General features: G+C 44.3%; 1 protein-coding gene across 1 annotated transcript in view; it reads left to right on the plus strand.

Moving 5' to 3' along the window:
* LOC147665160 (sialic acid-binding Ig-like lectin 10) overlaps positions 1–27,258 on the plus strand; it is a 197,766-nt gene that overhangs the window by 151,418 nt on the left and 19,090 nt on the right. Inside the window, exons 6-7 of the mRNA XM_086949716.1 lie at positions 20,944–20,991; positions 22,937–23,197. Of these exons, the coding sequence (XP_086805842.1) occupies positions 20,944–20,991; positions 22,937–23,197 (309 nt within the window). The remainder of the gene's footprint in view (positions 1–20,943; positions 20,992–22,936; positions 23,198–27,258) is intronic.

Here is a 27,258-nt window from a genome sequence, read left to right on the forward strand (position 1 = left end):
CGCAGTGCAAATTAAAGAAATCTCACTGCAATTCACTCTTGCCAAATTACTTTGTAAACTCAGGCTTTCAATGTATTGCCCCTAGTGTGACCACCATAATTTTGCTTTCCACATCTCTACCCCAACTGACATGTGTAATTAAAGGAACAGGCTAGGCTAAAGTAGGATTATCTTAGCTTTATTGTCATATTTGCAATCAACATAGGCTATCTCTCGGTATCGATGAATGTCACAGTTTTCATTGATATCTGAATTCTTTTTGCATTCTTTCATGGCTGTTCAAGTCGAATAATGATTTATCGACTCAACCCGAATGCGACTGCACTCACCCATAGTCAAGACGGGAACCTACTTCCCCAAAAGCTTCTAACACCAAAGCTGTGCAAAGCAGGTAACAAGTATGTCCCCGATATGCAGAGAAGGCCCAGTATTTAGCAATGCACACACCATATTTCTGTTGCTCAAAGAAAATCAGTTGGATGGCCTTTTCCAATGTTAAGAAGGGCCGGAAAGTGAGCATAGTGCCCACCACAAAGGTATCTGACTCTCTCAAATTGCAAAGGAATTTTGCAGATCTATAGCAGAAGTAACTGTAAGAAGGAACACAGTGAGGACAGATATACATCAGATATGTGTATGAATTGTATTACAGTAGATACATCTGAAAAATATTTCCTGCAGATGGCATGTATTTCTTACCATTTAGCCACCCTGGAGATAAATTTAATAAGCATATGCCAAGAACTAAAACTCTACTACTAGTACTAAGACAGTCTGACAATCTTGCTCACCAATGATCTCCACATGCAATCTGCAACTTTTATTTTAAACAAATGATATATCCAGTAGAGTAACAAAGAGAAGAATGAGTTTGTGACCTCTGCCGTTTCCTAAGACACAAAAACTCACCACGATGAAAGAGTCAAAGGGCTCAAGCGCAGAGAGAGTCGCTAGAACTAGGATTGTAAGGGTATGCAAGTGGTACAATACTGAAAGCCTATGGGTGCATTTTGTGGTGTTGCTGAGGCTCTAGAGCATCAATGAGAAGGAAAGCACACACTAATTGAAGTTATGTTAAAGTTTTGAGCAATCCCAAATCAGGGACATACTGATAACTTCAATCCATCAATCAGGGGAATTGTAAGCACGCAACTCACCCAAGGCGCTGGGGGCGGGGTGGTAAGCAGCTCTGTTCAGTCAAAAAGTCAGGTCTTGAGCATCTTCCTGAAGATGTTCAGGGAGGGGGCGCGTCTGATGTTGATTGGAAGCTCGTTCCAGGTCTTGTCCGCAACGTACGAGAAGGCTTTTCCACCTGGTCTGGCTCTGTGGATGCTTGGGGTTTCGGCGAGGTCGGCGGATCCAAGGTTTCTCTTTGGTACGTGGAAGGATATTCTACTGTTGAGGTATTGTGGTTCGGTGATGTAGAGGCATTTGTAGGCATGGTTGAGTATCTTAAAGGCAACTCTCTTCTTGACGGGGAGCCAGTGGAGGTTGCACAGGTGCTGGGTGATGTGTTCCTGTCGTGGAATTCCGAGGACTAGTCTGGCCAGGTATTCTGGATGGTCTGAAGGTTGTGGAGTAGGGATTTGCTGATTCTAGTGTAGAGGGTGTTTCTGTAGTCCAGTCTGCTGGTTATGAGTGCATGGGTGACAGTCTTCCTTGATTCGGGGGGGGGGGGATCTCCCATTTACGCAGTTCCGCAAGTGGCTAACACAGATGTGGAAGCAGCATGTATTGATACGAGCATGATGGAAATGTCTTGTGCTGTCCCCTGTTTGCACAAGTCCACCACAAGCCCATAGATCTCACGTCTTGCTTGAGAGAATGAAGGCTTTGAATTTTTGATTGATAAATTACAAAATCACACAGAGAAATGTGCCATTTAAACTCAGTTACCTATCTGCAGTGTATCCTGATTTGTACACTTCTTTAATTCCATTAAAATTTGTTTTTCAGAGCTTTTTCAAACAAGTCTTATTTGTTCAATTTACTTTTGATATCATGCTTAATTAAAATCAATGTGTAAAGTATTTGTGTAACACTTCAAGCAGTAAACAGTGAAAACAAAAAGGATCCTAGACCAGGTTAGAAAAATAAAGCTTAATTTTATAAATCAAACAAGACCAAAATGACAAAAAATCCAATCAGTAGAACCAGTGTTATGAATATTTTAAGGATATACTACGATCCATTTCCTTAAATGCATAAAGCACCAACCTCTGCTATTTGTTCACGCTGAACCAGGTCAAAGTTAAATGTTTAGGCCAACCATGATGCAGTACCGTGTGGATACAGGTTAATACCATACATGGTGCCACGAGTGCCGTTCACATTGGAGAGGGCCACATGGAGCACGAGCCAAACAATGGGGGATATTTACAATAAAATGTCGGAGCACCGTATTACTCCAAAATTGGTAATGCTGCACGCTGACATATTTTAAACGTAGGGATGTGCCAAATGTACAAAACTACAGCACACCTCTGCTTTTTCCCCAGCTCTGGCACTAAAAAAGCTCCCTAGTGCCGGTGCAGTCACCCCTGTTTCAGGTATCTGCTGAAGGATTTTTGAAGGACAGGGGTCACTAGGGGAGACAGACTTCATGGATTTGGTTAGTATGAGTCCCCGATCCATTGTGAGCAATGACAACGAGGACAGAGATTCCAAGTTTGTTATAGGAGATATTTCCCCAGAGCATCAAGTGATCAATGTAAGGTTAGATGTAAAAGCTGTATAAACAGCTTCCAGTTTGATTTGAAAGAAGGTGGCAAGTGCGTTGCAAAAGGACTAATTGGAGTTGGTGCCTTTATTCTTAGAGCTGTTGGAGAGTGATTTAAAAAGCTCTTTAATAGAGTTTTTGGTGGTTTCAATTTTATGGGTGAATAAATATGATTTTTCTTCAAAAATCAACCATGGTTTTGTATTTCTGATTTTTTATATAGTCCTCCATGTACCTTCTAATCTATGACACAGTTGTTTTTGCATTTTGAAACTGTCCGAATACCAGGGTTCGGCGGGCATCAACCTATGGTGTGTAGTTATTTTCTCAGAGAATAACTGTTGATTGGGTTGTCTAACCATGAGTGGTATTCAGAGACAATCTTGTCTATGTTTTTAGCATAAGTGGGTTGTGTTTTATTGAGGAGCGCTTTTAATATTTTTGGTTCAAGTTTATCCCAAGGGTGAGTTATTTTCATTTAATTGGGTTGTATTGGGAATGGCACCTTAACTGCATGAAATTACCTACCATCCCTACCCTGGCTACAAGCTAACTGAATTGACAATGTATGGTCATTAGGCCCTTTGTGTTAAGAAAGGACACAGCCCATTCTAGTGTAAGTGGAGCTATACTCAGTTCCTCCCTCCCTCCAATCCTGCCAGTGATGGCCCGTTTAGTCACATCTAAGCTCACATTGTGTTTGGCTACCTAGGTGGAATACACAAAATCCAGCTGTCAAGTACATCCAGTCATGTGATGCAGACAGGCTGCAGGAACAAAATGGCTAAGGAAAGAAAATGTCGACTTTCTAAAAATTAAAAAAAACAAGGTGGAATGCTTGAATTAGGCTTAGTCACTGGCAGTTGCTGGGGCCGCATCCCAATCCAATGTTTTTTGACCATCATGCTACTGAATTCAAGCTATCCTGGCTGATGAGGGGTAAAACCCCAAAACCGTAGGATTCTTGTTTCCGGTCCAGGGAGAACCTGCCTTGGCAGTTTTGGGTGGACTGTTCCAAGAGGCACATGGTCAAGTCTGATTTGCATATGGCCAGGTCTGAACTAATGTGGCATGGTGAGCAAAAGAATGATGGATTTAACCCAGATCTCTTGACTGGGGGTGAATGTTTTGATTTGTTCTGCATTCCGTCCATCAATTGTGTGTCTTTTGCTTCCTCGACATAGAAGCACAGGCATTCTGACACTGGCACACTAGCATGAACATTGGGCACTGCACACTGCCAAGGCTTGCTGCCACAGTGACACTGCCTTCTACAGAAACATTTACACTAAATAAGACACTGCATGGGATGGTGAAATTAACATGGGGAGAAGGAGAGCTTCTGAGAAACATGCTCTAGCCCTGATACGGGAACACTGACAAGTCCATGAACACTATTGCTCCAGTTATGACACAAGGGCACCAGCAATGAGAGACTGGCACATGGTTTCTATGGCATATGGACACTGGCACTAATATTAGGAAGAAACATGACTTAAAGGTACAAGGCTGGAGGGACTAACAGTGGATCGCTGCCAATAGAGCACCAGCACTTACATAGAGAAACTGAATGTGGGAACTCAGTCACTTGGGCTGAATTCTGATAGGAAAGACACTGACTCAGAAATACTCACAGTGGAACACGGATACAAGAACACTGATATGAATACATTAATGCTGGAACATAGAGACAGTGATACTGACAATTGGATACTACAACAGACACTGGGAATTCTATCACTGCCACTTGGACACAGTCAGCTATACGAGGAGACCGACATACTAGGCAAGTTAAACTTACTTGGGGACATTGATACTGATATGGTGACATATGAACAATGACACCAGCATTGAGATGAGATACTGGAACCAGGACACTGAACCTAACAAAGGGACACAGAGACATTGGGGGCATCAACATTAAAAAGGATCTACCGAAAATTGGATACTAGTATGGTGACACCGAATGATGAAGTCTACATTGACACTGGGACATAGGGGATACAGAAATACGGCATCACTCACATGGACACTGAAACTTACACAGGTTAGTAATGTGTATGAGCAAAATAATTAAGGCAGATGGCAGACAAAAAGATCATGACACTCAAACAAGGGGTATAAAATCAAGCAAGGCTGTGGTCCCAGTTAAACAACATTCTTTTACAGGCCTCAGCATCAAGAGAGCATTAACATTATCAAATAGTGCTCATAGGTAATACTTCATAACCGTTGTTCTTAAGATAGGAAGCTAGCTTCCATGCTTCAACATAATTTACTCCTCAGGCTTCCCCCAAATCAACTCACACTCTGCCTGAGTCAGTGTAAGTTTCCAGAACACATCTTTCTGCGTTCCAGCTCTGGGGAAGACCACTTGCCTAATTCTGAAGAAAACTGTTGTTTGTTCTTTGTGCTTCTTCCCGGGCGAGGGGGGCTGGGTGCTCAGTGCTGGGATGGGGGGGGGGAGCTTAGGGTGCTGAGTTGGAATGTTAACGGTCTTGGAGATAGAATAAAGCGGGGTATTGTATTGCAATATTTGAAACGTTGTACCCCAGATGTGATTTTGCTCCAGGAGACGCACTTGGTTGGAAATGCATGCCGCGCACTAAACAGACGTGGCTACCGTATGGTGGCACACTCAGGGTTCACATCTGGTTCGAGAGGAGTGGGGGTCATGGTATGAACTTCCCTCCCCTTGGAGATAGACGACGTAGTGTTGGACGATAGGGGCCACTATGCGGCTATTACGGGTCGGTGGGAAGGGAAAACGGTTTCCGTCTTGTCTGTGTATGTCCCCCCTGGCCTGCAGTCTACCACTTTTGCTGATTTGGGTGATGCGATCTTAATTCTGTGGTTAGTGGGGATGAGGATCGTAGCCCCCCCAGGGCTCTGCCTGCGGCACAGCTCTGGCTCGGAAAGCTCCTGGATGCGCTCGGGCTAGTTGACTGTTGGAGACAGTTACACCCTGGTCAGCTCCAATATACTTTCTACTCAGGTGCACACGGGAGTCTATCGAGGTAAGATTATATTCTTGTGCCAGCAGCGCAGATGGTCTCTGTGCGGGAGGTTAGACATTTGGCCAGGGGGATCTCTGATCACTCTCCGCTTTGGCTTACAGTTGACATGCAATTGGGTACCGAGGGCCGTATCGCTCCGATCAACCCCTGGCACCTTCGTAACCCTAAGATCAGGTCAGAGGTAGTGAAATGTATGGACTATTATTTCGCTGAGAATGAGGGATCGGTATCCTCCCCGACTACATTGTGGGAGGCCTATAAACCAGTGATTCGTGGTCAAGTTTTGTCCCTCATTGCCAGCGAAAGATGGCGTAAGAATGCTGCGGTGGTGGATCTGGAAAATGAGATCACTGACTTGGAGGGGAAAATGGAGTCCGGGGTCACTCTGGATGTGATGCATTCTCTGGCCCTGAAACAATTTGATTATAAGGCGCTGGTCACTGATGCGGCCAAGGCGATGCACCGTGAGCAACAGGGACGTCTGTATGATGTTGGTGATAAGGCGGGAAAGTTGATAGCATGGCTGGACAAAAAGGATAGATTGAACCGAGTGGTGCCTGTTGTTCAGCGTATGGATGGTGTGCGTGTCCTGGACCCGATTGATATAGTCTAAGCATTTGCCCTTCATTTTCAGGCGGTTTATGCGCCGGTCTCTGATAGGCCGGAAGAGGATTTGCATCTTTTGCTTCGAGATATCGCCCTCCCTAGCTTGTCGGACTCGGACAAGGAGCTTATGGAGGCGGATTTTTCCACCGAGGAAGTAGCGCTCGCTATCCGCTCCCTTCATTCCGGGAAGGCCTCGGGTCCAAATGGTATACCGGCGGAACTGTATAAACTATGCCCCGACAAAATGGCGCCGTATCTTCGTCGGATGTTCCTGTCATCGCGAGATCTCGGCCTTCTTCCTCGAGATCAGAGATTGGCATCCATTGTGGTCATCCATAAAGATGGCAAGCCCCGTGATCATTGCTCATCGTATCGACCGATTTCGCTCTTGAATGTTGAGCCCAAAATTCTCGCTAAACTTCTTGCAAATCGGCTGGTTACGGTGATTGCAGACTTGATCCACCCGGACCAATCTGGATTTATACCCCACCGAAATACAGCGCTCAATTTACGTCGCCTCCATGGCGCTTTAGTAAGGGCGGGGTCTCTTCGAGAGCCGGCCATTTTGGTTTCTCTTGATGCCTCGATGGCCTTCGACACGGTTGAGTGGCCATATTTGTGGGCTGCTCTTGCTAAGTTTGGTTTCGGCCCTAAATTCATTGGGTGGATTAGGCTTTTGTATGAGCAGCCGCTGGCACAGGTGGTGGTTAATGGTAGGGCTTCGGAGCCCTTCACCCTCGGATGGGGAACGAGACAGGGGTGCCCCTTGTCGCCGCTCCTCTTTGCGCTTGCCCTTGAGCCCCTGGCTGCATGGTTGCAGTGGGAACCATCGCTTAAGGGCATCCGATGGTCGCCTGACTTCGAGGACCGGATATCACTCTATGCCGATGATATATTGTTGTATCTTACCTCTCCTCGTAAGTCGTTGGGCGTCCTGTTTGATGAGTTACGCTCCTTTGGGAGGAATTCCGGTCTGGTCATTAACTGGGCCAAGTCCTGTATTTATCCACTCACGGACGATGAGCCTCTTCTTCCCCGCAACGGTCCGATACCGGTTTCTAGGGATGGCTTTAAATACTTGGGGATCTATATTTCACTCGCCCCCAAAGGCCCGCTATGAGCGGCATTTGTTGCCTCCGCTCTCCCGGCTTCGGTCGGATGTTGCGGCGTGGTGCGGCTTGCCACTCTCCCCCTTGGGAAGGGCGGCCCTGTTCAAAATGATGTCTCTCCCCCGCTTCTTGTATGCCATTCAAAACACACTTGATTTGGTACCTGCCAGCTATTTTCGAGATATCGAGGGCTTGCAGAGGCGGTTGGTATGGGGTGGGCGACCACGTATCGCACTGGCGAAATTGACCTTGCCATGGTACGATGGAGGTATCGCGTTGCCCGACATCAACTGCTACTACTGGGCTACCCAGTTGAGTGCTGTGAACCACGCTATGTATGGCCCTGTCCCGAACCCCGCGTTTGAGATGGACAGATGGCAACTCCCCAGGGGGGATTACAATTGAGCGCTCTATTCTAGAGCCGACCGGAAGCATCTCACAGGCCCTACTGCAGTGGCGGTGCGAGTTTGGGGAAGCGCTACCGCTGCCATGGGATGGACGGATAAATTGACAAAATCAACCCCATTATACGCTGCGGAAGTGCTAGGTGGCCTGTGGTCGTCTAAGGGTTTTGACAGATGGGACCTCATCGGCATCAGCAGGGCGGGCGACCTCTGGGCCAGGGGCAAAGTCAAGACCTTCGAGGCACACCAGCGGGAATATAAACTGAGCGACAGGGAATATTACTGGTACCTCCAAATCAGCCATGCGATTAACTCGGTTTTCCCGGCTGATACTTCTATCCCTGAGTCCTCCCGCCTTGAGGATAGAGTGCTTGATGGATACGTCCCCGACAGCACTATATCTCTCATTTATAAGAAACTGATCAACGATCGTTTGGATCTCCTTCTCCAACTGCGAAATGCTTGGACCATTGATGGGTTAGAACTGGACGATGAGGACTGGCAGGCGGCGATATCTTCCCCTAAGGAGGTTGCGATTCCGGCACGTCTTAGATTGGTGCAACTCAAAATACTGCATCGGGTGTATGTCACGGGTCCACGACTGATACATATGGGTTTTTCTGTGAATGGATTGTGTAGGCGCGGATGTGGTATGCTGGCTACCTTTTTGCATATCCTCTGGGAATGTCCGGAGGTGGCGACGTTTTGGCGCAGAGTGCATGCGGTTATGGGTGAAGTGACTGGGGTAGTGTTGTTGCCTGAGGCCAGACGTTGTCTGTTGAATGTCTGGGAACCAAATGACTGTACTGTTGCTCAAACTCAATGGGTTACATTGGGTAATATGGTTGCTATAATTGACATAGCCCAGTTATGGGGTTTCCCAAGGTCGCCGACGCTCCTAACGTGGAAAGAAAATATGGACTGGTCCATGTTCAGAGAGAAAACAGTATATGTTTCCCGCGGCAGACCCAAGAAATGGGGCAGGATCTGGGGTCAATGGAACGCATACCGTGGAGAGATTTGCACCCCCCCATTCACCGACCTTCCGGATCCACTTCTTCTCCCTTGACAGTGCGTTCCCTGTACTTGGTTTTAGTTGACTGCACTGTATGATTTTGCTCCCGGGTCCCCCCACCCCACCCTCCCCGATATTTCTTCGCTCCTATACTGTAACACGTCTTACACCCGCCTCCCACTGCCATGAGGGACAGCCAGTTTTTACACAGTCATGCCTCGACCTTTTTTGTGTTTTGTTTGTGATTTTATTTATATAAAAGAAAAAATGTGAAACCTTTCACTGATCCTAGTTATACCACCTGCTTTTACACGATCACGAACTATCGCTGCCGGACCCCCGGGTTGTCGGCTGAAGAGCTGTGTATTTTGATGTTGATGCTGTTGTGTTTGACTGACCATCCTCCGTGGTTGTAGGTCTGTAACTGTCTCCTTTTTTACATAATAAAGGTTTAAAAAAAAAAATTCTGAAGAAAAATAAAACAGGTGCAAGGGACTAAGGTTATCCTGAGGAGCCTGCTGCTGCCACACTGAATGTCAGGGTTTCCAAACACCAAGGCTAACTCATATTGATTGTACCTCATGCCTCTTTCTTACACCAGCGTGCGCACACTTCCTGACTCCTTCCCTCAATTTTCATCCCTTCCTTCCTCCTTTTCACTATTTTCCTATGTTTCAAATCTTCTTAATTTCTCCCTTGTCTGCCTTTCATTTCATATGAGAGAAAGTCTGATGATAAAAGTAGGCCTGGATCCTCCGATATGAGTGCTGGTGCCCACCAGACACAAGATAAACACAGGCTCTAAGTTTCTGGAACAATGGCTCTGTGGCTGTCTGGCTTGATCTTGCTTCCAGTGGGAATGGGCATATCACCACATTTATTCACTGTGCTAAGTCCCCCAAACACCTGATAACTACATTTTTTTCTACCTGTTCTCCTGTCACTTGTTCTGTTGAGTCCTCTCCCACAGAAGCCAGACATAGTCATGCATTACTGACCGACAGGGAGCAGTTCTTTGTATCCAGAATGTCTGTATATTTGTAGCTGTTGGAACAGGCCCTTCTTGCAGGGTCATACCCAAACTTTTTGCTTCTTCCTCCCTTAGTTGTATTCTGATTGGATATACATGTTTGGCATATCATCACTATGAAGTGCCTACTAAAGTGCACTGGGTGTGCCCGGGCTGGTGATGGCAAATGCTACTATTGGGCCTGCAGCACTGATTGTGCCACCCACAGGTGTAGTTCTAAAATGGTGTCTCAGGCCTGCCACTGCAGTGCCTATGGGCAGTTTAGAAACTGCCATGTCCTCCTGGCCAGTGTCCCCACTGACCAGGCCTAACCCTTCCATTTTTGTGCACATCAGTCACCCCTATGGAAGGCCCAAGGTACCCCCCTGGGCAGGGTGCAGTGTATGTAAAAGGTAGAGCATGTACTAGTGCAGGTGACATGCTCTGATAGTGAATGGCAGCCATTTTCGTTTTTCACTATTGTAAGGCTATCTTGCTCCTTAGATTAACATGGGGGATGCTGGCTACAGTGGTTAACAGCATTTCTTCCCATAGGAACAAGATAGGACATAAGTATCTAGTATCCCTGAACTCAGAATTCAATAACACATCTTTTAGGAAAGTTTGGGGCATATTACCAAGCAATAACGATAATTATCGCCATTGCTTGGTTAGAGACAAAAAATTTACTGCTGAGCTGCGGCGATTTTTACCGCAAATAAACCTTGGTATTACCAAGGTTTATCGCAAATGCGATAAAAATCGCCGCAATGCATGAATATTGCTGAAAAGTCAGCGATATTCATGCATTACCAAGCTAATGCTCTTAGCCATGTTATCCACCTCCCATTGGATAACATGGCTAAGAACTGCTATGGGCAGGTGTTAGCTTTTGGAGATATTCGCGCTTAGCACGAATATCTCCAAAAGTTGGTAATAGGAGATAGCGATGTTAGCGACTGTTTTCAGTCGCTAACATCTTGGCACGCCCACTTTGCATGTCATTAGTGATAAATATCCCTGACATGCAAAGTGGGGCCCAAGATGGTCGCTATCTCCTACTAGCTGTCGTTAACTGGTGTTAGCGACAGCTAGGTAATAGGGAGATAATTTTATCTCCGCTTTCCTGGCTTTTAAAGCCAAAAAAGCGGAGATAAACCCCCTTGATAATATGCCCGTTGTTTTTAAATCCTGTGTTTGAGAACAGCACTTTTAGAAAGTTGCTGTTCTCTTGTCTGACCCTTCTGTGTGCCATGGCCTGTTTGTGTATTGACTGTCTGGTTTGAGAGTGACAGGGGCTGGGGATTCCCCAGGAGGCTGGCCGAGTCAGCCCTAGGCTAAATGACTGCATTTGCAACTGGAGTGGTGGGAGGAGTTAGCACCTGGGCCTGAATAGGGCTGTGCCTGCCTTCCACAATGCTGGCTCCACCTCCTGCTGGGCGGCTGACGACCCTGCCCCTCACTCTGAAAGGAAAGAAGAAGCCAGCAAAACAAAGTACTCACGAAACACCCAGAACTGGTTCAGACCGGGCTCAGGGTCCACATGCACAGAGAAGACTTGAGGGGTATAAGTACAGGACCCATGACAACAGAAAATTAGATCATCCTGGAATCAAGAAGGAACCTCTGCCAAGGAGAAAGCTGAATCTGAAGAAGGAAGTCTGTCCTGCTGTTGCTCTGCTGGACTGACCTGTTGCTTTGCTGCCAAGGAGAGGGGAAGGACTTTGCTGTTGTGCTGTGTCCCCTGTCTTGAAGGAATCTCCAAGGGCCTGAGAAGAGCTGGCTCCCTGTTCTGAAGTCCCAGGAACAAAAGGACCTCACCCCCCAACTTCCCTGAACTCTGCTGAGAGAGTTCTGTCCTTCCTAGAGTGCTTGATCCAGTTGAGGGGCCTCTGGAAGTTGTACCTGTGCTGGGAAGCTTGAAACTAAGCTTGAGAGACTTTTGCAATTGAAAAGTGTCGCATCCCTCGCTTGCGGAGTGCATCCCCGACAGTGCGGGAAGATTCCCGCCGCTACGAAGGCCGAGATCGTCGCAGAGCCTGACGCCGCTGCCAGAGCCGTCGCATCCTTCGTTTGCGAGACGCACCAGACCGGTGCGGGAAAGTCGAACATCGATGCGAGTGTCGTCGCAGAGCCTGTCGTCGCTGGGTGAGGACGCCCCACCGCTTGCTTGCGGACCGCATCACGTCGCTGCCAGCATCGTCGCAGAACCTTCGCATCGAGGAGCTGCGAGAGAGAGGATCACCGCTGGACCGCGCATCGTCTCCCTGGAGATCGTCGCAGCCCCTACGAGATCGTCGCATCGTGCCTTTGCGAGAACAGACTTCCTACGGAACCTACGCACCGGAATCCATACAAGTGACCTTCCTCCCCATACAGACCGGATTCGCCGCAACACAGCCGCTGCTGCAGCGGGGCTGTCGCATCGCCTCCCCAGGGTCTCGGGAGCAACTCATCGCTTGTTTTCCACCACACCAGCTTCTGCTTTTGGAACTTTGTTGCAACTAAAAGGTACTGTGAGTAAACGTGACTCAACTGTGAACTTTTCACGCATCTGTGGTTTATTTTACCGCAATCTGAAGAACTTTATCGCAAACCTTAAGAACTCTTTTTGAAACCATATTCTTGAACTGTGTATGTTGGATTTTTTTCGTTTTGGTCTTGTGTAGTTTAGATTAAATACCTTTATTTTTCTAAACTGTTGTGGAGTCAGTTTGTAGTGTTTTCACTGTGTTACTGTGAGTATTGGTACAAATACTTTACGCATTGCCTCTGGTTAGCCTAGACTGCTCGGGCCAAGCTACCTAGAGGGTGAGCAGAGGTTATCTCAGAGGGTTATCTCCTTGCGCTGACTAGAAGCAAGGGTCCCTATTTGGACAGTGGTACCTACCTCTGCCAACTAGAGACCCCCAGTTCTAACAGCAGCTATGTTACTGATTTAGAGTTTGTGAAGGGTAATTGGTCCACCATATTACAAGTGTATTACATCCTACGGCACTAGTAATAATGCAAATGAGATTTCTATCACATTTGTTATGGAGTAAGCCCCAAACAAATTCTAAATCAGGCCCTATGTGCGATTGTGTTTAGAACTGCTTTTGAAATGTATTGACATGGGGGGACTTTGGGCAAACACCGTCACTGACCTGGGAGTGTCGTCTTGGCAGGGCACCGGATCTTTGCAGCCTCAGCGCTGCCCTGCTGCAGCATTCCCCAGGCTCCCTGCTGCCTGCCGCTTTACACGGACGCGGCGAGGCGGCAGTTCGGGGACTACATCCCCCAACACCTCTTGCGCCTTGGAAGGCGTGCTTCCTGTCCCGCCCCCGGAGGTGCGCTAAAGGACAGCGCAAGCCCCCGCGTCGCGGGAATGCGCGCGGGTCGGCGCCCGGGGTAAGCCCGGGCAAAGGGCCTCAGAGGACCTGAGGAGGACGGGACGGGCCACTCCACTTGGCCCCATCGACTGTAGGGGTACAGAGAGACTTAACTCTTTCATCTTTACCGCTTAGAACAGTCTTGTGTCATCTTCGGACTACTGTTGTCCAATAATTATGTCCATTTGGGAGGAGCTGAATGCCCTGTGTGGCACGAACTACGTCCCTGACACACCAACCCCCCCTATAGTGGGCAGAGATACTGACCAAACAAACTCCACCACCCAGGATGTATTTCCATCCCCCAAAATAATTCTTTCACAAGCTAACACACTGTCCCGGGGCTCAACTAGTAAAAGGAATACCGATGAGAATTTATCTAATGTCGATCAAATGTGCTGTAGCCCCTCATTATCCCCCCCAACCCAACTTTATTAATGCCGGATAAGGCGGGGACTAGAACAAATGACTCCGTATCGCCCCTCCAATTGACCCTATTGGCTCACATTGAGCGATTGTTAAACTCTGCATTATTACCCCTGGTCACAAAAATCAACGACCTGGGGGACAGGCTGACCAGTATTGAAAAAACAGTAAATAGGATGTACCCATTAACTGAAAATACTGCTATACCCATAAGTCCTACTCTCTCTACCAACCACGAAAAGCCTAAGTCAATTGCACACAGGAAAGCACGTACATTTGATTCTCTGCTTAACACACCCATTCCAAGTGGCCGTAATGTTATTTCTAACCGTGCACATGTCCCTCTCATAGCTCCTAGGAGTCTCCAAAAAAGTAGGCATCAAATTAATCTACCCCCTGAAGCCGCCCCATACGTGACTGTTCTCTCTGGGGTCCCTGCACTTAGTCAGGGCAAACATGAAACACACCAGGACCTGCTGAACAAAGCCATCTTTTGGCTCAAAAACAACAGACCGTTGCCACCTGCTCTAGATGGCGGAATCCTGAGCGTCAGGAGGGTAGTGTGGCTAGGTATGTTGCCCAAAGACATTCCAGGTGACTTGATACTAATTAAATTTAAACACAGGAACATTGTCCCCCATTTACGATCTTCCCAGCCCAAAATTGGAGATGGCCCCATTCGTATCTGGGACTTGCACGACTTTTATCCTGGCCCCCGAGCACTGAATTATAATACTTGATGAAGGGGGACTCTGTGTATTATGTGATCTTATTTTGATTAGTTGAATCGCTAAATTGATTTTAGCTTCTTTTTAAATAGCTTTTAATCTTATAATGAATTGTTGAGTCATACTTGTATGTATGTATTTCTTTCTGTTGCTTTTATGGTTTTAAATTCAAAGACCGAATAAAGCTGATTTGATTTGTATTGACATGTTGACAGTTAGTTAGTTAATATGGCTAGAAATGCAGCTCTTGTGATATATTTCCTCAAGGTTTTCCATGAGGGAAATCTCAAAACCCCTTCTACAATTGCACTTATGTTTTATTCAGTTTCCCTTAATTTTACTATTCAGAGGTAATTTCAAAACAACCCTTCCTTAAAGGCCATGATGGAAAACCAATTCCCTGGCAAATGTGCAGTAGTGCGTGTGACTATGGAAAACTGCTTGTCTGATGTCTGTGTTCACAAGCGTCACATCACGCAGGAACCGCACTGCATTCAGTATAAATCGGGATGGTTATTTCTCTTTGCAATTATAATAACATCTCCAAAGCTTGCAAAAATGGAAAAGCAGAGCCCTTGAAACTTGTACCATATTGCGCCATTTTTGTGATCTCACTATTGTCTGTTGAAAGTTTTGCATACGGTTCTCCACAGGATATAAAGCCTTTACAACAAGGAGTTTACCATGCATAACCTTTACCGCACAGTTTGTACCACATAGTAAGTATCATACAGGTAAGTCCTGGGTATAGGTTTTTACACTTACCACATATCCGTTACCATGCAGTATGGTACCAGGCAGCTACGTTTTTTTTCCAAATAGCACGATTTTTAATGTTGTTTGAAAAAGGGGGTAAAAATGCAAGTGGATGTATAGGATAGTAAGATGATTTTAGGGGTTATGAGTGCGTAGTGATGAATGGAGTTAAGGCTGATTTTAGGATCTAGGAGTTGGTAGAGGTACAGGGATGAAAGGGTAATTGTAGGGTTTATGGGTGGGTAGTAGTGAAGGTAGGTAACCACTGCTTACCTTTACCACTACCCACCCCTAAACCCTAGAATTACCCGTAAGTTCTCATATATCTGTGGTTGATTGTTATTGTGAACTAAGCTACCCGTGCAGTATATGGTATAGGGTCAATGTGGCACATAATCCATGCTTTATACACCTAAGGGAGTTGTTTCTGTAATGGTATTAATGATGCCTCATACTATTTTGATCTAGTTTATACTTACTTTCAGAGCTTATATAGCAAAGTGTATTAAAGAAGCTTGGATGATGTCATCAATATAATCATTTGAGATGTCATCAGTAATGTAATAAATTATGTCATAGAACACGGTGTGATACACAGAGTAACGTCTTAGTATTATAGGACTCGGGTGGGTTCAGTATGTCAACCTTTGAAGTATGAATTTACAACTCGTCCATTTAAAGCATATCTTGCAAACTGGGCATCATACCCCTGTATGATGCCTAAACCATTGCACTAGCTTTGGATTGAGTGTATGGCTGCAATATAGACACAATACCTGCACTTCGAAATGGAGTTGTGTTGTAAACAAGACGCGGAGACAATATGACTTCTTAAGCTTGGGGTTTAATTCTCAAGCAAAGAGGTAGAGAAAACCCGACCAGCAGCACCGGGAATCAAACTGCTTCTAACGGCTAATAGCTGGAATGCCCAGCCTGTGACACAGGACAAATGATCATGAGCCTGTGACTCGTGCTGTAACTTAATATCAATAAAGTAAAAGGATAAAAATAACACATCTCCTTTACTTTGACAATAAAGATAACATGAATAAACATAAAGATGAAAGGTGTATTAATACATTCCATAAACAATAGTTGAATAAATGGAATGAACAATGAAAACATAAACATTAATACATTCCATAAACAATGAAAACATAAACATTAATACATTCCATAAACAATAGTAGAATAAAAGCATAATCCATACAATTGTCATTATAAACACTATCCACTCTTTTCCAAATTATTCAACAAAATCCTTTAAAGATGCGGGTGGAATTCTTTTACGAACTGGTCTACATTCCTTTTTGTCAACAACTCTCTTAACATGTGGCTGTATTGACCCCAAATTCGCCTGTTTGTCTTTTTTCTGATATAGTGCAACCCTGCGGAGGTTCCAATTTTACCATTTTGTAGCTTGATATAGTTACCATTAATTGATTTTACTTGAAAAGGCTCTCTGAATTTGTTAAACATTCTATGGTTACCACCAGGTTTTACTTTAACCAAATCACCTTCAGATGTGTGTGTTCTGCTACATGTGCCTGCACCATGATCCGATCCACCCCTACCACTTTCTTCTGTAACCATGTGGGAATTAATTTAGTACCTGCTGATCTGCCTCTCATATACTCAAAAGGCGACTTGGTCATGTCTTGATGTATCGTGGTTCGATATGCCCAAAGCATTTCTTTAATTTCCTTCTGGACTGATCGATTCGAGGCCAAAGCAAGTTGCATTGTCCCCTTGACTAATCTATTCACCCTCTCACAAAGTCCATTACCCTGTGGGTTGTACAACGAAGTCCGGAGATGTTTCAAACCCACATGAGCAAAATAATCTTCCATCTCCCTAGACGTAAGCTGTGTTCCATTATCTGACAGAATCATAGATGGAATCCCCTCTCGTCTGAAAATTTCATTAAGCACTTTAATAGTAGACTGTGTAGTGATGCTCCTCATGAAAGCAACCTCTACCCACCTCGAAGTTGAATCTACTAATACCATTGCAAACCTTTCGCTGTCCTGCAACTCATGAAATGGACCTATGAACTCAATGCAGATTTTCCTCCACACGCCTTCCTCGGATACATATTTTCCCAGATGAGTGACTACTTGCTCCTACTTGTAACCTTTTTTCCGACTCCTTGCAAGGCTGACATTGCTCCACCCAAGATTTGACCTGGGAATCTATTCCCGGCCACCAAAGGTTCTCCTTAATACGTTTGGCAGTAAGAGCTTGGTCCAAATGACCTTCATGAGCCAATGCAATTATATGAGTTCTAAGAGACTCAGGTGGTATATACTTTTCACCTCTCACCAAAATAAAATCTCCTTGCATGGAAATTTCATCCTGTAATTGGACGTAGGACCTAAGGCTAGGTGGTACAGTACTCTGTCTAGACACACCCTCCTTGCAGATCTTAATTAGACTGCCCATAATCTGGTCTTTTTTCATGGCCTCAATCCACTCCTCCTTAGATATGGAGCTGGGTAAATCACCTTTCAAATCATCTAGGTATGCAACAACATTTTCAGTTACCAATTCTGTAGATTCAGCCTTTGTGTCAGGCAACCTTGACAGACAGTCCGCAATGTTGTTCCACCACCCTGGGACATACTCAACATTACACATAAACTCTTGTACACTGACCACTAGTCTTGCTAATCTTCCTGAACAATTTTTAATACCTCTTGGAGCTAGCACCTTCAACAAGGGTTTATGGTCAGTCCTCAGAGTAAATGAGATTCCCCGCAAATATACCCTAAAATATCTCGTGGCCCATGCAGCTGCCAATGCCTCTCGCTCGATGACCGAGTAATTTCTCTCACTCTCAGTCAAAGAACGAGATGCAAAGGCAACCGTGTTTTGTTGTCTCATACTCCTCTGTGTTAAAACTGCCCCAATACCCACGGAACTTGCATCCACGGTGAGAATGGTGGGTATGACTGTACAAAACTAGAAAGAATGTCTGCATTTAAAATATTTTGCTTGATCAACTTAAAAGCATTCTTTTGTTCAGTTCCCCAAACAAACCCTTTTCCCTTTCTTAAGATGTTCCTCAAAGGTTCAACTTTCTCTGCGAAATTTCTCACAAATTTCGCATAGTATTCCACCATGCCCATGAATGACCGCAGTTTGTCTTTGTCATCTGGTTCTGATACATTACATATAGCACTAACTAAATCTTGCTTAGGTGGAGCTGGAATGCCCAGCCCGTGACACAGGACAAATGATCACGAGCCTGTGACTCACGCTGTAACTTAACATCAATAAAGTAAAAGAATAAACATAACAATTTGTTTAACAAATGTACCAGCGAAGCAGTTCTTTAAATAGCCAAAGATTAATTTGCACATTTAGAGGGTGCTTTGGATACATTCATGTGGGCGAAGCCAATGCTAACAGTATGGAAATAGTGGCTAGCATATGGCGCTCGTAATCCAACCTGCAAAAGCCACAATGTTATCCAGCTACCACAGTTTATTGAGCTTGAGCTATTGCCAGATGAGCGCCTCATACAGTGTTACCACAGTGTCGGGGGCATAAGCCAGTATGATGTTACCTAAGTCTCAGGAGCTAGACTCAGTACACTGTTACACATTGTTAACTGACTGGCCCAATACAGTTTCGGGGTTGCCCCAGTACAGTTTTACCAAAGTCTCAGGCTCAGTACATTCTTTTCTCATTGTTAGTGGACAAGACCAGTAGAGTGTTACCACAGTGTAGGGGTACCCCAATACAGTGTTACCAAAATCTCAGGCTCAGTACAGTTACCACATTGTTAGTGGACACGCCCAGTACAGTGTTACCACAGTCCCAAGTGCTAGGCCCAGTACAGTTTAACCAAACACAAGGAGATGATGGAAGGAGTGCTGAAAGTTTTCAGACACTCACTCCCAGTCACAGATCTGGGTTGAATCCATCATCGTTCTTTAGCTCACTTCGCCACCTCAGTACAGACCCAGCTATATGCAAATCAGTCTTGACCCTGTGCCTCATGGCGACAGTCTAGCCCGACCTGCCAAGCCATGTCTTCCCTGGCCCGTCCCTTGCTCACTTTCTCACCAGATTCAAGCTAGCCTGTCTAATTAAGGGTGTTACCCAAAAACCGGTCCCAGGATGCTTGTTTCTGGTTCAGGGAAGACCTGGCTTGGCAGTTCAGACCGTTTGACTGTCTGGGTACTCTGGACTCTTCTGAACTTCGCTCTCGGCATCAAGACTGCACCTGGGAAGATCCTTGCTGCTCCTTAACTCCTTGCCCTGCAAGCACGCTGCAATGTCTGTGCCCATGCTCAGTGCAGGTCCTCCCAAGACCTGTGGACATCCAAGACAAACAGAAGGAATCTCCCTTGTAATGAAGGAGTCACTCCCCAGCATCCGTAGGCACCGCAACATAACTGAAAAGTTTGCCTATCCTGGGCTCCCACATACTCCCACATACTCCACCACGCTCCGCAACTAAGGTGGCGTTCCTGTTCTCCCTCGAGGCCTGAGCTGTCCTCTCATCAAGTTGAGGCCAGCATCCCTCGTCAGGGTCTCTACAACTGAACACCTGTGCAGCGCTTCGTTGCTTCGCTTCATCACATGGCAACTGCATTGGTTGTCCCAACCGACTCGTACAAACAGAGTCAGACGCATCAAAATGTTCTGTCAACGAGCCTGTTCCCTCTATAACTGATCAGCACCAATGCTGTTGGCTGGAATGGACGGATCCTGTCATCTTCAACGTCACTGTAGCTCTGACAGAACTACTGACTCGGTGCAACAATGCTTGAAGCTCCTCAACATTTGTTTTGACCTGCAACCTTGAACTCAACACAACTTCGTGTTCCGTGCCTCCTGGACACACCTGAGTGGTATAGACTCTTTCTCCTCTGCTTTCAGGTACTCTTCTACTCAGACTCAATTCTTGCATCCAATTACTCTTCTGTCCTCCTGTGGTAATACTGCAACCGTGGCGTACCTGCTGTTCAATATTGAGTACAAGGTTGGGTATCCTCTTCTCACCCGACCGTCGTGGAGTCCTAGACTCTCATCTAGGGTGGTTCCTTAGGTCCCCAACTCTTCCACCTCTACTGGGTCCAATCTCAACTTAGGTTGTGATTCGTATCCCACTATCTTGATATATGGTCTGGTGTCCCCCCCCGGGGACTACTGTGTATTGGTGCTACTTGCTGTTCTATGGCCAAAGTATTGTGTCATTGGGATTATATCTCCGGGTAGGAGATATTGTAATGTGTTAGTGAGTGATTGTAATAAATATCTATTTGTTATAAGTACTCCGTGTGGTTCTTTTTCATTTAGCGAATACTAAAAGATTAGATACCTTTCAACCGAGCTGCTTTGCACTCCTCCTAGATGAAGCCTGAAGGCTGCTCTTCACAGCTACCACTTAGAGAAATTTCTATGGTTATCTAAAACCCTAAAATCCCCATTAGGGTCACCCAGGTTAGTGCAAGGTGCTACACTTACATACGTGAGCACAATAAACTGACCCGGCCTCTGAAAACCCCCATCTCTCCCATTTTGCATACCCTCCTGCTGCTCCTCAGCGGTGCACCAGGCACCACATTGTGGCTTCGATAATGCTCTAAATGTCCATTTCCACGTTTACAATAAGGACTCACACTGTTATATAAATCTGCAACTCTTCACTGCAGTGGATTTATGACACCTTTACGTTAAGCTTTGAGTGTTCAGCAAATGTGAAGAAAAATATAATGAACAACCACTCTACATTAAAATGACAAAATATTTGTCTGCTTTTATTGTTACAGATCCTCCGAGGACCCCACAAATAAAGGTTGAGAATGTGACGACACCAGGTAGTAATGAAAATATTGTATTCTAATGAATCTAGTTAGTATTAATTGCGGCCTACCTAAAAGTCATTGCCTTTGAGACACAACCTCTTCACCATCTCCCTCTGTGAGAGCCTCAATCAACATCTCCACATCCATTGAGGTTCTGTCTTTTAAATTTACGATGCAAGGAAATCTCAAGTCCGGTCTCCTTTGTAGGCTAACCTTACATGTTTCAGAAACTTGTCGAAAAATGTGTGCCAAATACAGTAGGATCTGATGAGACTTTGTTGTGCTTCATAAACGTTTTACTAATCTATCCAGCGTATTATGTTGTAGCTTCTTTTATTAATTCCAGGAATGGACAAATATAGAGGTAGGGCAGCAGATATTTTCCTAGGTGATACTTGATTAAAGGGCATTGACTAAAATGTAACTGAACATTGTGTCATATGTTGTAATCCAGTCGAAGAAAGAATAGCCCATTTTGAAGTGAATAATTTTGCTTGTTGTCTGTTCAGCACATAGGGCATGGCGGAAATTAAAAAAATTCCTTCTGCCATTTAACGCCTGCGCTTGGAATTTTTTTCCAACTTACGTGGCATGGACGATGTATCTCAAGAATTCTCAAAGAAATTTACAGCCAGATGTAGTATACTCTGCACTGCATATCTTATTCATACCCGTATATACATATTTTTGCATGTAAAAGCTCTAACAGGAGCATGCTGAAGTCCTGAGTGTTTATGTTGTCAGCTTTTTGTGTATGTCTGTTTGTGTGTATCAAGTGTCCTCATAGTAGCCCCAAATTACAGCCATGCAACCTATCACTTTAAATGTCTATGAACATTGTTGCTCATCCACCATTAGCAAATAAATGATCAATTTAATTCAATGCAAAATCCTATAAGAACTTTCTCCCCAAGAACACAAAAGAACAGAAAAGGAATACACCAAACCTAGCAGTCAGCTAGAGGTTTTCTTCAAAAGGAAATCTCTGTGTGATTAGGGGGAAATTTATAGTGGTTAAAAAAAAAAATTAAGAGTAACGTAAACAGCAGTTTTGTCAGTTGTCTCTAGCAAGCTCAAGTTTCACAGTGGGCGTAACAAAAATAAATCACACCAGACACAAAACTGATAAAAACTTGTCACAAAGTGTTGGAGTGCAATTTACTATCCAATTCAAACATGGATTTCCATTAGAAAGTTCCCCAAAGTAAAGCAAAGCTGCGCCAAGGTGTCCCATGAGTGGCACATGTGCGTTCTCATGCAATCACCAATGTGTTTTAAGAGAAATCCCTGCCTAGCAACCTACATAGACAGGGATTTGTGCCAAAACCTTGTGCTTTATCAAGGCAGGCAAAACAAGGAGAAACATTTACATGTCTACTTATTTTTCTAACTTCAAATGTCTGCTGCATTGCTGCATTGTAGAAGACCTAAACAAAGTGTGAAAAGACTGTAAAAATATTTATTTGTTGTACTGGAAGAATCCCTTTCCAGCACAAGACCTAGTCTCACACATCCATGGCAGTCAAAAGCACGTTATCGACGGGGGACAGAAAAACTTAGTAGATGTGCCACATTTGTTCTTTCTCTCTTTGACACAAGGCAGCGCCGTAATTGTGGTTCCAGCTTTGCGTTGCAGGAAATATTAGTGAATCTGGGCCTAAACTGCTTCCCATGGTCCCTTGGAGCAATTGGCCCCATTGACTGACTTTGCAGCCCTCACCAGCACCTGATAGTGTTACAATGGAAAGTGCTTGGAACATCCATTATTTCAGCCTATAGTGATGGAGGGCCCATCTGTTCTTAAGATCTTAGTTGGAGACCTACAATTCTAGAAAGTTGAACCAAATACCATCCCCATTATCTGCGTTCATTTCATCACTTAAGGAGGCAACCATTTATTCAAATATAATTTAAAATAATGTTTGGTGAAAATCTATTATTTTCTTGATGTTTGCAGATTGGTCTGGAAAGCAGGAATATTTCTCAATTAAAAAGGTACTGGAAGGACGATCTGTGAACATGCACTGCTCAGTGGACAGCGCTCCCCTTTCAAACCTGACCTGGATAAAAAGAAAAGAAAAGATTTTAGGAGGAGAGAACATTAGCAACCTGACATTAAATCTCTCAAACGTAGCATTCGAGAATGAAGGACAGTACTGGTGCGTTGCAAAGAACAAACATGGCCTGGCAAACTCTTCCATATTCATCAGCGTGGAGTGTAAGTATGTGATCTTCTGGAAGCTTGTTTGACGACATATGCAAACAAAACAATGGAATGGAAGAATGTGTATCTCAAGATTATTTGACACCTAAAGACTTAAAAAAGATTGTGGATTATTTCTTTGTTTTTATTGAATGTGCCACTAAACATATTCAAGGGTAAATTTACTAAGATTTGCACAATGCACCACAGTTGCACAACCGGGTAAGAAATTATGCCTCATATTTACAATACATCCAAGCTGGTATCGTCATTGCCCACACAAATACATTTCACTCATATTTTAAAAGTTAACCAAGGCAGTAAGCCATTATATTCCATTACGACCAAGAAAGGATGCCAATCAGCACCTACATCAACTACCTAACAGGTCTATGGTACTGGCAATGTAATACAGCACTGTAATAAAGGCTGCAAACTGTCACAAAGCAATAGTATGTAGTAGTGCACTTTGTCATGGCCAACCTCTTCTCCTCCAGAGGTTGTTCTTTCTCCAATTTCAATCTGGCAAGCTCTAGTTTAAACTTTCTCTCCTCCATCTTGTCCTCCAGATCCTGTGGGGAAAGGTTCCTAGATGACACACTGTTCCATGCGCGTGGATGGACTTCTATCCCATGAGGATATTCCCCCCTCCACAACAACTCACATGTCTAGAGCCTCAGACAGGTCTTGCTCCAATTCTTCCTCAGATCCTGACCCTGCCTCTTCATTGTCTGTATGGGTCTGGTGGGACTTCTTCCCATGCTCTCAAAGCTGTTTGGAGCTATGCATTCTTACCAGTCCCTTTTGTGAACAACCCTTTCTCCTGGCAAAATTCCTTGAACTGGGCCACAGTGTTACTCTCTAGACTGACCAGCTTAAAGTCCATCTTTAAAGGTTATGTCACAGACACAACAGTAAAAATGGGAATTGGGAAATTTTTGTAAAAATCAAAAAATGTCAAACAGGGCAGAGTGACTTGAATTGGTCTAGATATGGACATGGAATAGTAGTGTACAGCAAGTTACCGTATGGTACTGCACAAACACAATTCTTATCCTCACTGCTGATCACCAATGTTAAAAATTGGGTTTCTGGTTGGTAGAGGTATGCACCCTGTCCAAACAGGACCACAATCCTAGTCAGGGTATGTCAGATACACACCATAAATGAACATCCGCTTACCCTCTGGTAGCTTGGCAGTGAGCAGGCAGTCTTAATTCAAGAGGCAATGAGTGAAGTATTGGTGCAACACGTCAAACATTAACACAGTGAAAACACCACAAAACATCTCCACACCAGTTCATAAAAATAGCTTATATTGTTATGAACCAAATATGACCGAAACAACAAAACTCCAATAAGTATAACCAGATTAACTAATTTTTTAAGAAATAAGTGAAGATATGGTGCTTTAAAGCTTAACGTGCCAACCGGTGACAAGTAACTTGTTGTGTCATCAATGGATCCGAGATATGAGCAGCAAAGGCGTAATGTGTTTTCGTTGAGATTCCAGCTGTAGGCGATGTGTTGTGCACTTGGCAAATGTTCCTTGCACAAGCGTCAGAACTAAAGGTGATGCACCATGCAGTTGGCAGGTGATGTACGGGATCCTTGCAGATGTGTCAGTATCAAGAGAGATGTGCCAGTTCTGATTGGAACACAGTTGTGGATCTGTGGTTTTTAGCAGTTGCATCACTTTATATCCACTTCCTAGGGCCCAGGACTGGATTTGTACCACTTGGCAGTGCAAGACGTGCAGTAAGCAATGTCCAGATGCTGTTGCAGGATGATGAAGAAGTCTTTGATGTCCCTGAGAATTAGAAAAAGGGGCAAGCCAGCATGTCCTTGGAATTGCTCTGGGTTCAGTCCTTCCTCAGCAGGGCAGAGGGTAGCAGGCAGCATGACAGCACAGCAGAAAATCAGTTCTTGCAGAGAAGTAGTCCATCAGAGTAGCAGTCCTTGAAGCAGAACAACAGTCCGTTCTTCTTCACTCCACAGGTTCAGGAGTGAACATAAGTGGTAGGGTCATAGACTAGTACTAATAACCAGTGGTGCCTTGGAAATGGGGATAGATTCAGAGAGGGACTTTGAAGTGCACAGACATCCTCCTTTCTCAGCCCTGGCTCCAGCCTCACTACAGGAGGGTCTACAGCCCCTTGTGTGGGAACACGAAACAGACAATTCAGGTTTGTCACCCCCTCCCTCCCATTCTCCCCAGTATGACCCCTCAGGATGTGCATGTCCCATCAGTCACAACTAAGCTACATTTCTTTGTGGTTGTCTGGAGGTAATGCAGAAAGTCCCACCGTCACCCACCCAGACATGTATTGGAGACAGGCTGCGGGCACACATGGCTAAGACCAGAAAAATGTCAGCTTTCTAAAAGTCAAAATATGACACAAACACCTGGTTCTGTACTGACCTACACTCCTACTATTTATGGAGGAACGGGTAGACTATTGTTTTTAATCTGTCCAAAAAGAATTTTTATTAAATAGTCTTTAAACTGATCAAAAACAATTTTTTCAAAAAACTGAAAAAGAAACACATATTTCTCAAAATGACACAGAAAACATCACATATAAATAACACAATTCACAGTCAATAACAAATTGAACATACATCAAAAATAGGAATTATTTTCAACAAATTACAACAAACGACAACAACACTGGCTAAAAACAAACATGAAACAAATACAAAAAACATTTACAGCTTGCATCATCTATAAAACAGAAAAAAGTATCCAATTATATGGACTAAACTTGGTAATTCAGCAAGAATATCACAAAAGTGTTAAGAAATAATGAATTAATCTTCCATACATCCGATAGTACTGGGGCTCTCGTTAGGACTTCAAACAAATGATCGGGATATTCTATAACAAGAAACATGAAAAAAGTGATGCAGCAACAGCATCAACCCCAAACTACTTTTCTCTCTCATTTATATCACTGATTTATTTTGTACTTGATTCTTGGAGTAGGAGCAGCCGCTCCAGTTCATTGGTTCTATAGGTCAATGGACTCGTTCTACCGTAGCTTTAAAGCGCAACATGCATACTTTTAACTGTGCGTAATTCAGCAAGAGAAGATCATTCATAAAATGTAAACTCCCACTCTCTTCTCTATTTGCCTCTAAATCTTTGTATGTCAGTAAAAAGAATTTCTTTAAATGTACCTTGCACCAAGGCTGCAGAGCATGGACAGGAACTATTCAAAAGGTAACTCGCAATTCTACAAAAAGGGAAAGGATGTTGTATTCATTAAAATAAGTATTTACCAACAGGCTGCACTGTATGATTTAAAATCAGTTGTCATGTGGACTTACTATACATGAGTTCGTCCGATAATGGACTCTGCAAAGGCAGGCATTTCTTCTGCTCAAAAGCGAGCAAGCTCGCATTCATCGGAAATGTTTTGAGAAAGCAAGCGGGAACGCGTTAGGCTTGCCATCATATATTAAATTAATATTCATGGATTCATATGTAGTCAAGGAATTGCAGGGACAAAGCAAACAAACTTACTTATATCGACTTCCTTGGACAAACTGGATTAACTCTCACACAGCATCTCTCACTAGAGCACTACCTGGTTTTGAAAGCTAGAGCACTACCTGGTTTTGAAAGCTATGAATCCTGGGTAGCAACTCATACAATCAATCAAAACCTAGCACTATTAGTCGTTTTGTGCATGGCAAAGCATTGCATTGTAGGACATGTAGTAACTAAACTAGATTCTACTTAATTCAGTCATGCCATTTATCGCAGAGGAAGCATTATTGAACTTTAAAATGAGATAGACTTCCTTTCTGAACAAAGTCGCATTGATGTCAAAATGACGTTAAGATGTATCAACGCAAGACAACACGCTCCATTTAAAATCCTATTCACTGTGGGATTTATCAATAAAATGTTGCACCATGGGAGCGGTCAGAACCTTCTTTTTGATTCTTGAACGGTGCTGAGTGATTCTTTGATTTATTTGTTGGTTTGTTTTGCCTATATACAGCAAGGCGCAAGGACAAACAAGGGCATGCACAATATTTTTTGATTTGCAGTTTGTACACTCTGAATG

This window comes from Lissotriton vulgaris, unplaced genomic scaffold (assembly GCF_964263255.1).
Source record: "Lissotriton vulgaris unplaced genomic scaffold, aLisVul1.2 SCAFFOLD_2790, whole genome shotgun sequence".
NCBI lineage: Eukaryota > Metazoa > Chordata > Amphibia > Caudata > Salamandridae > Lissotriton > Lissotriton vulgaris.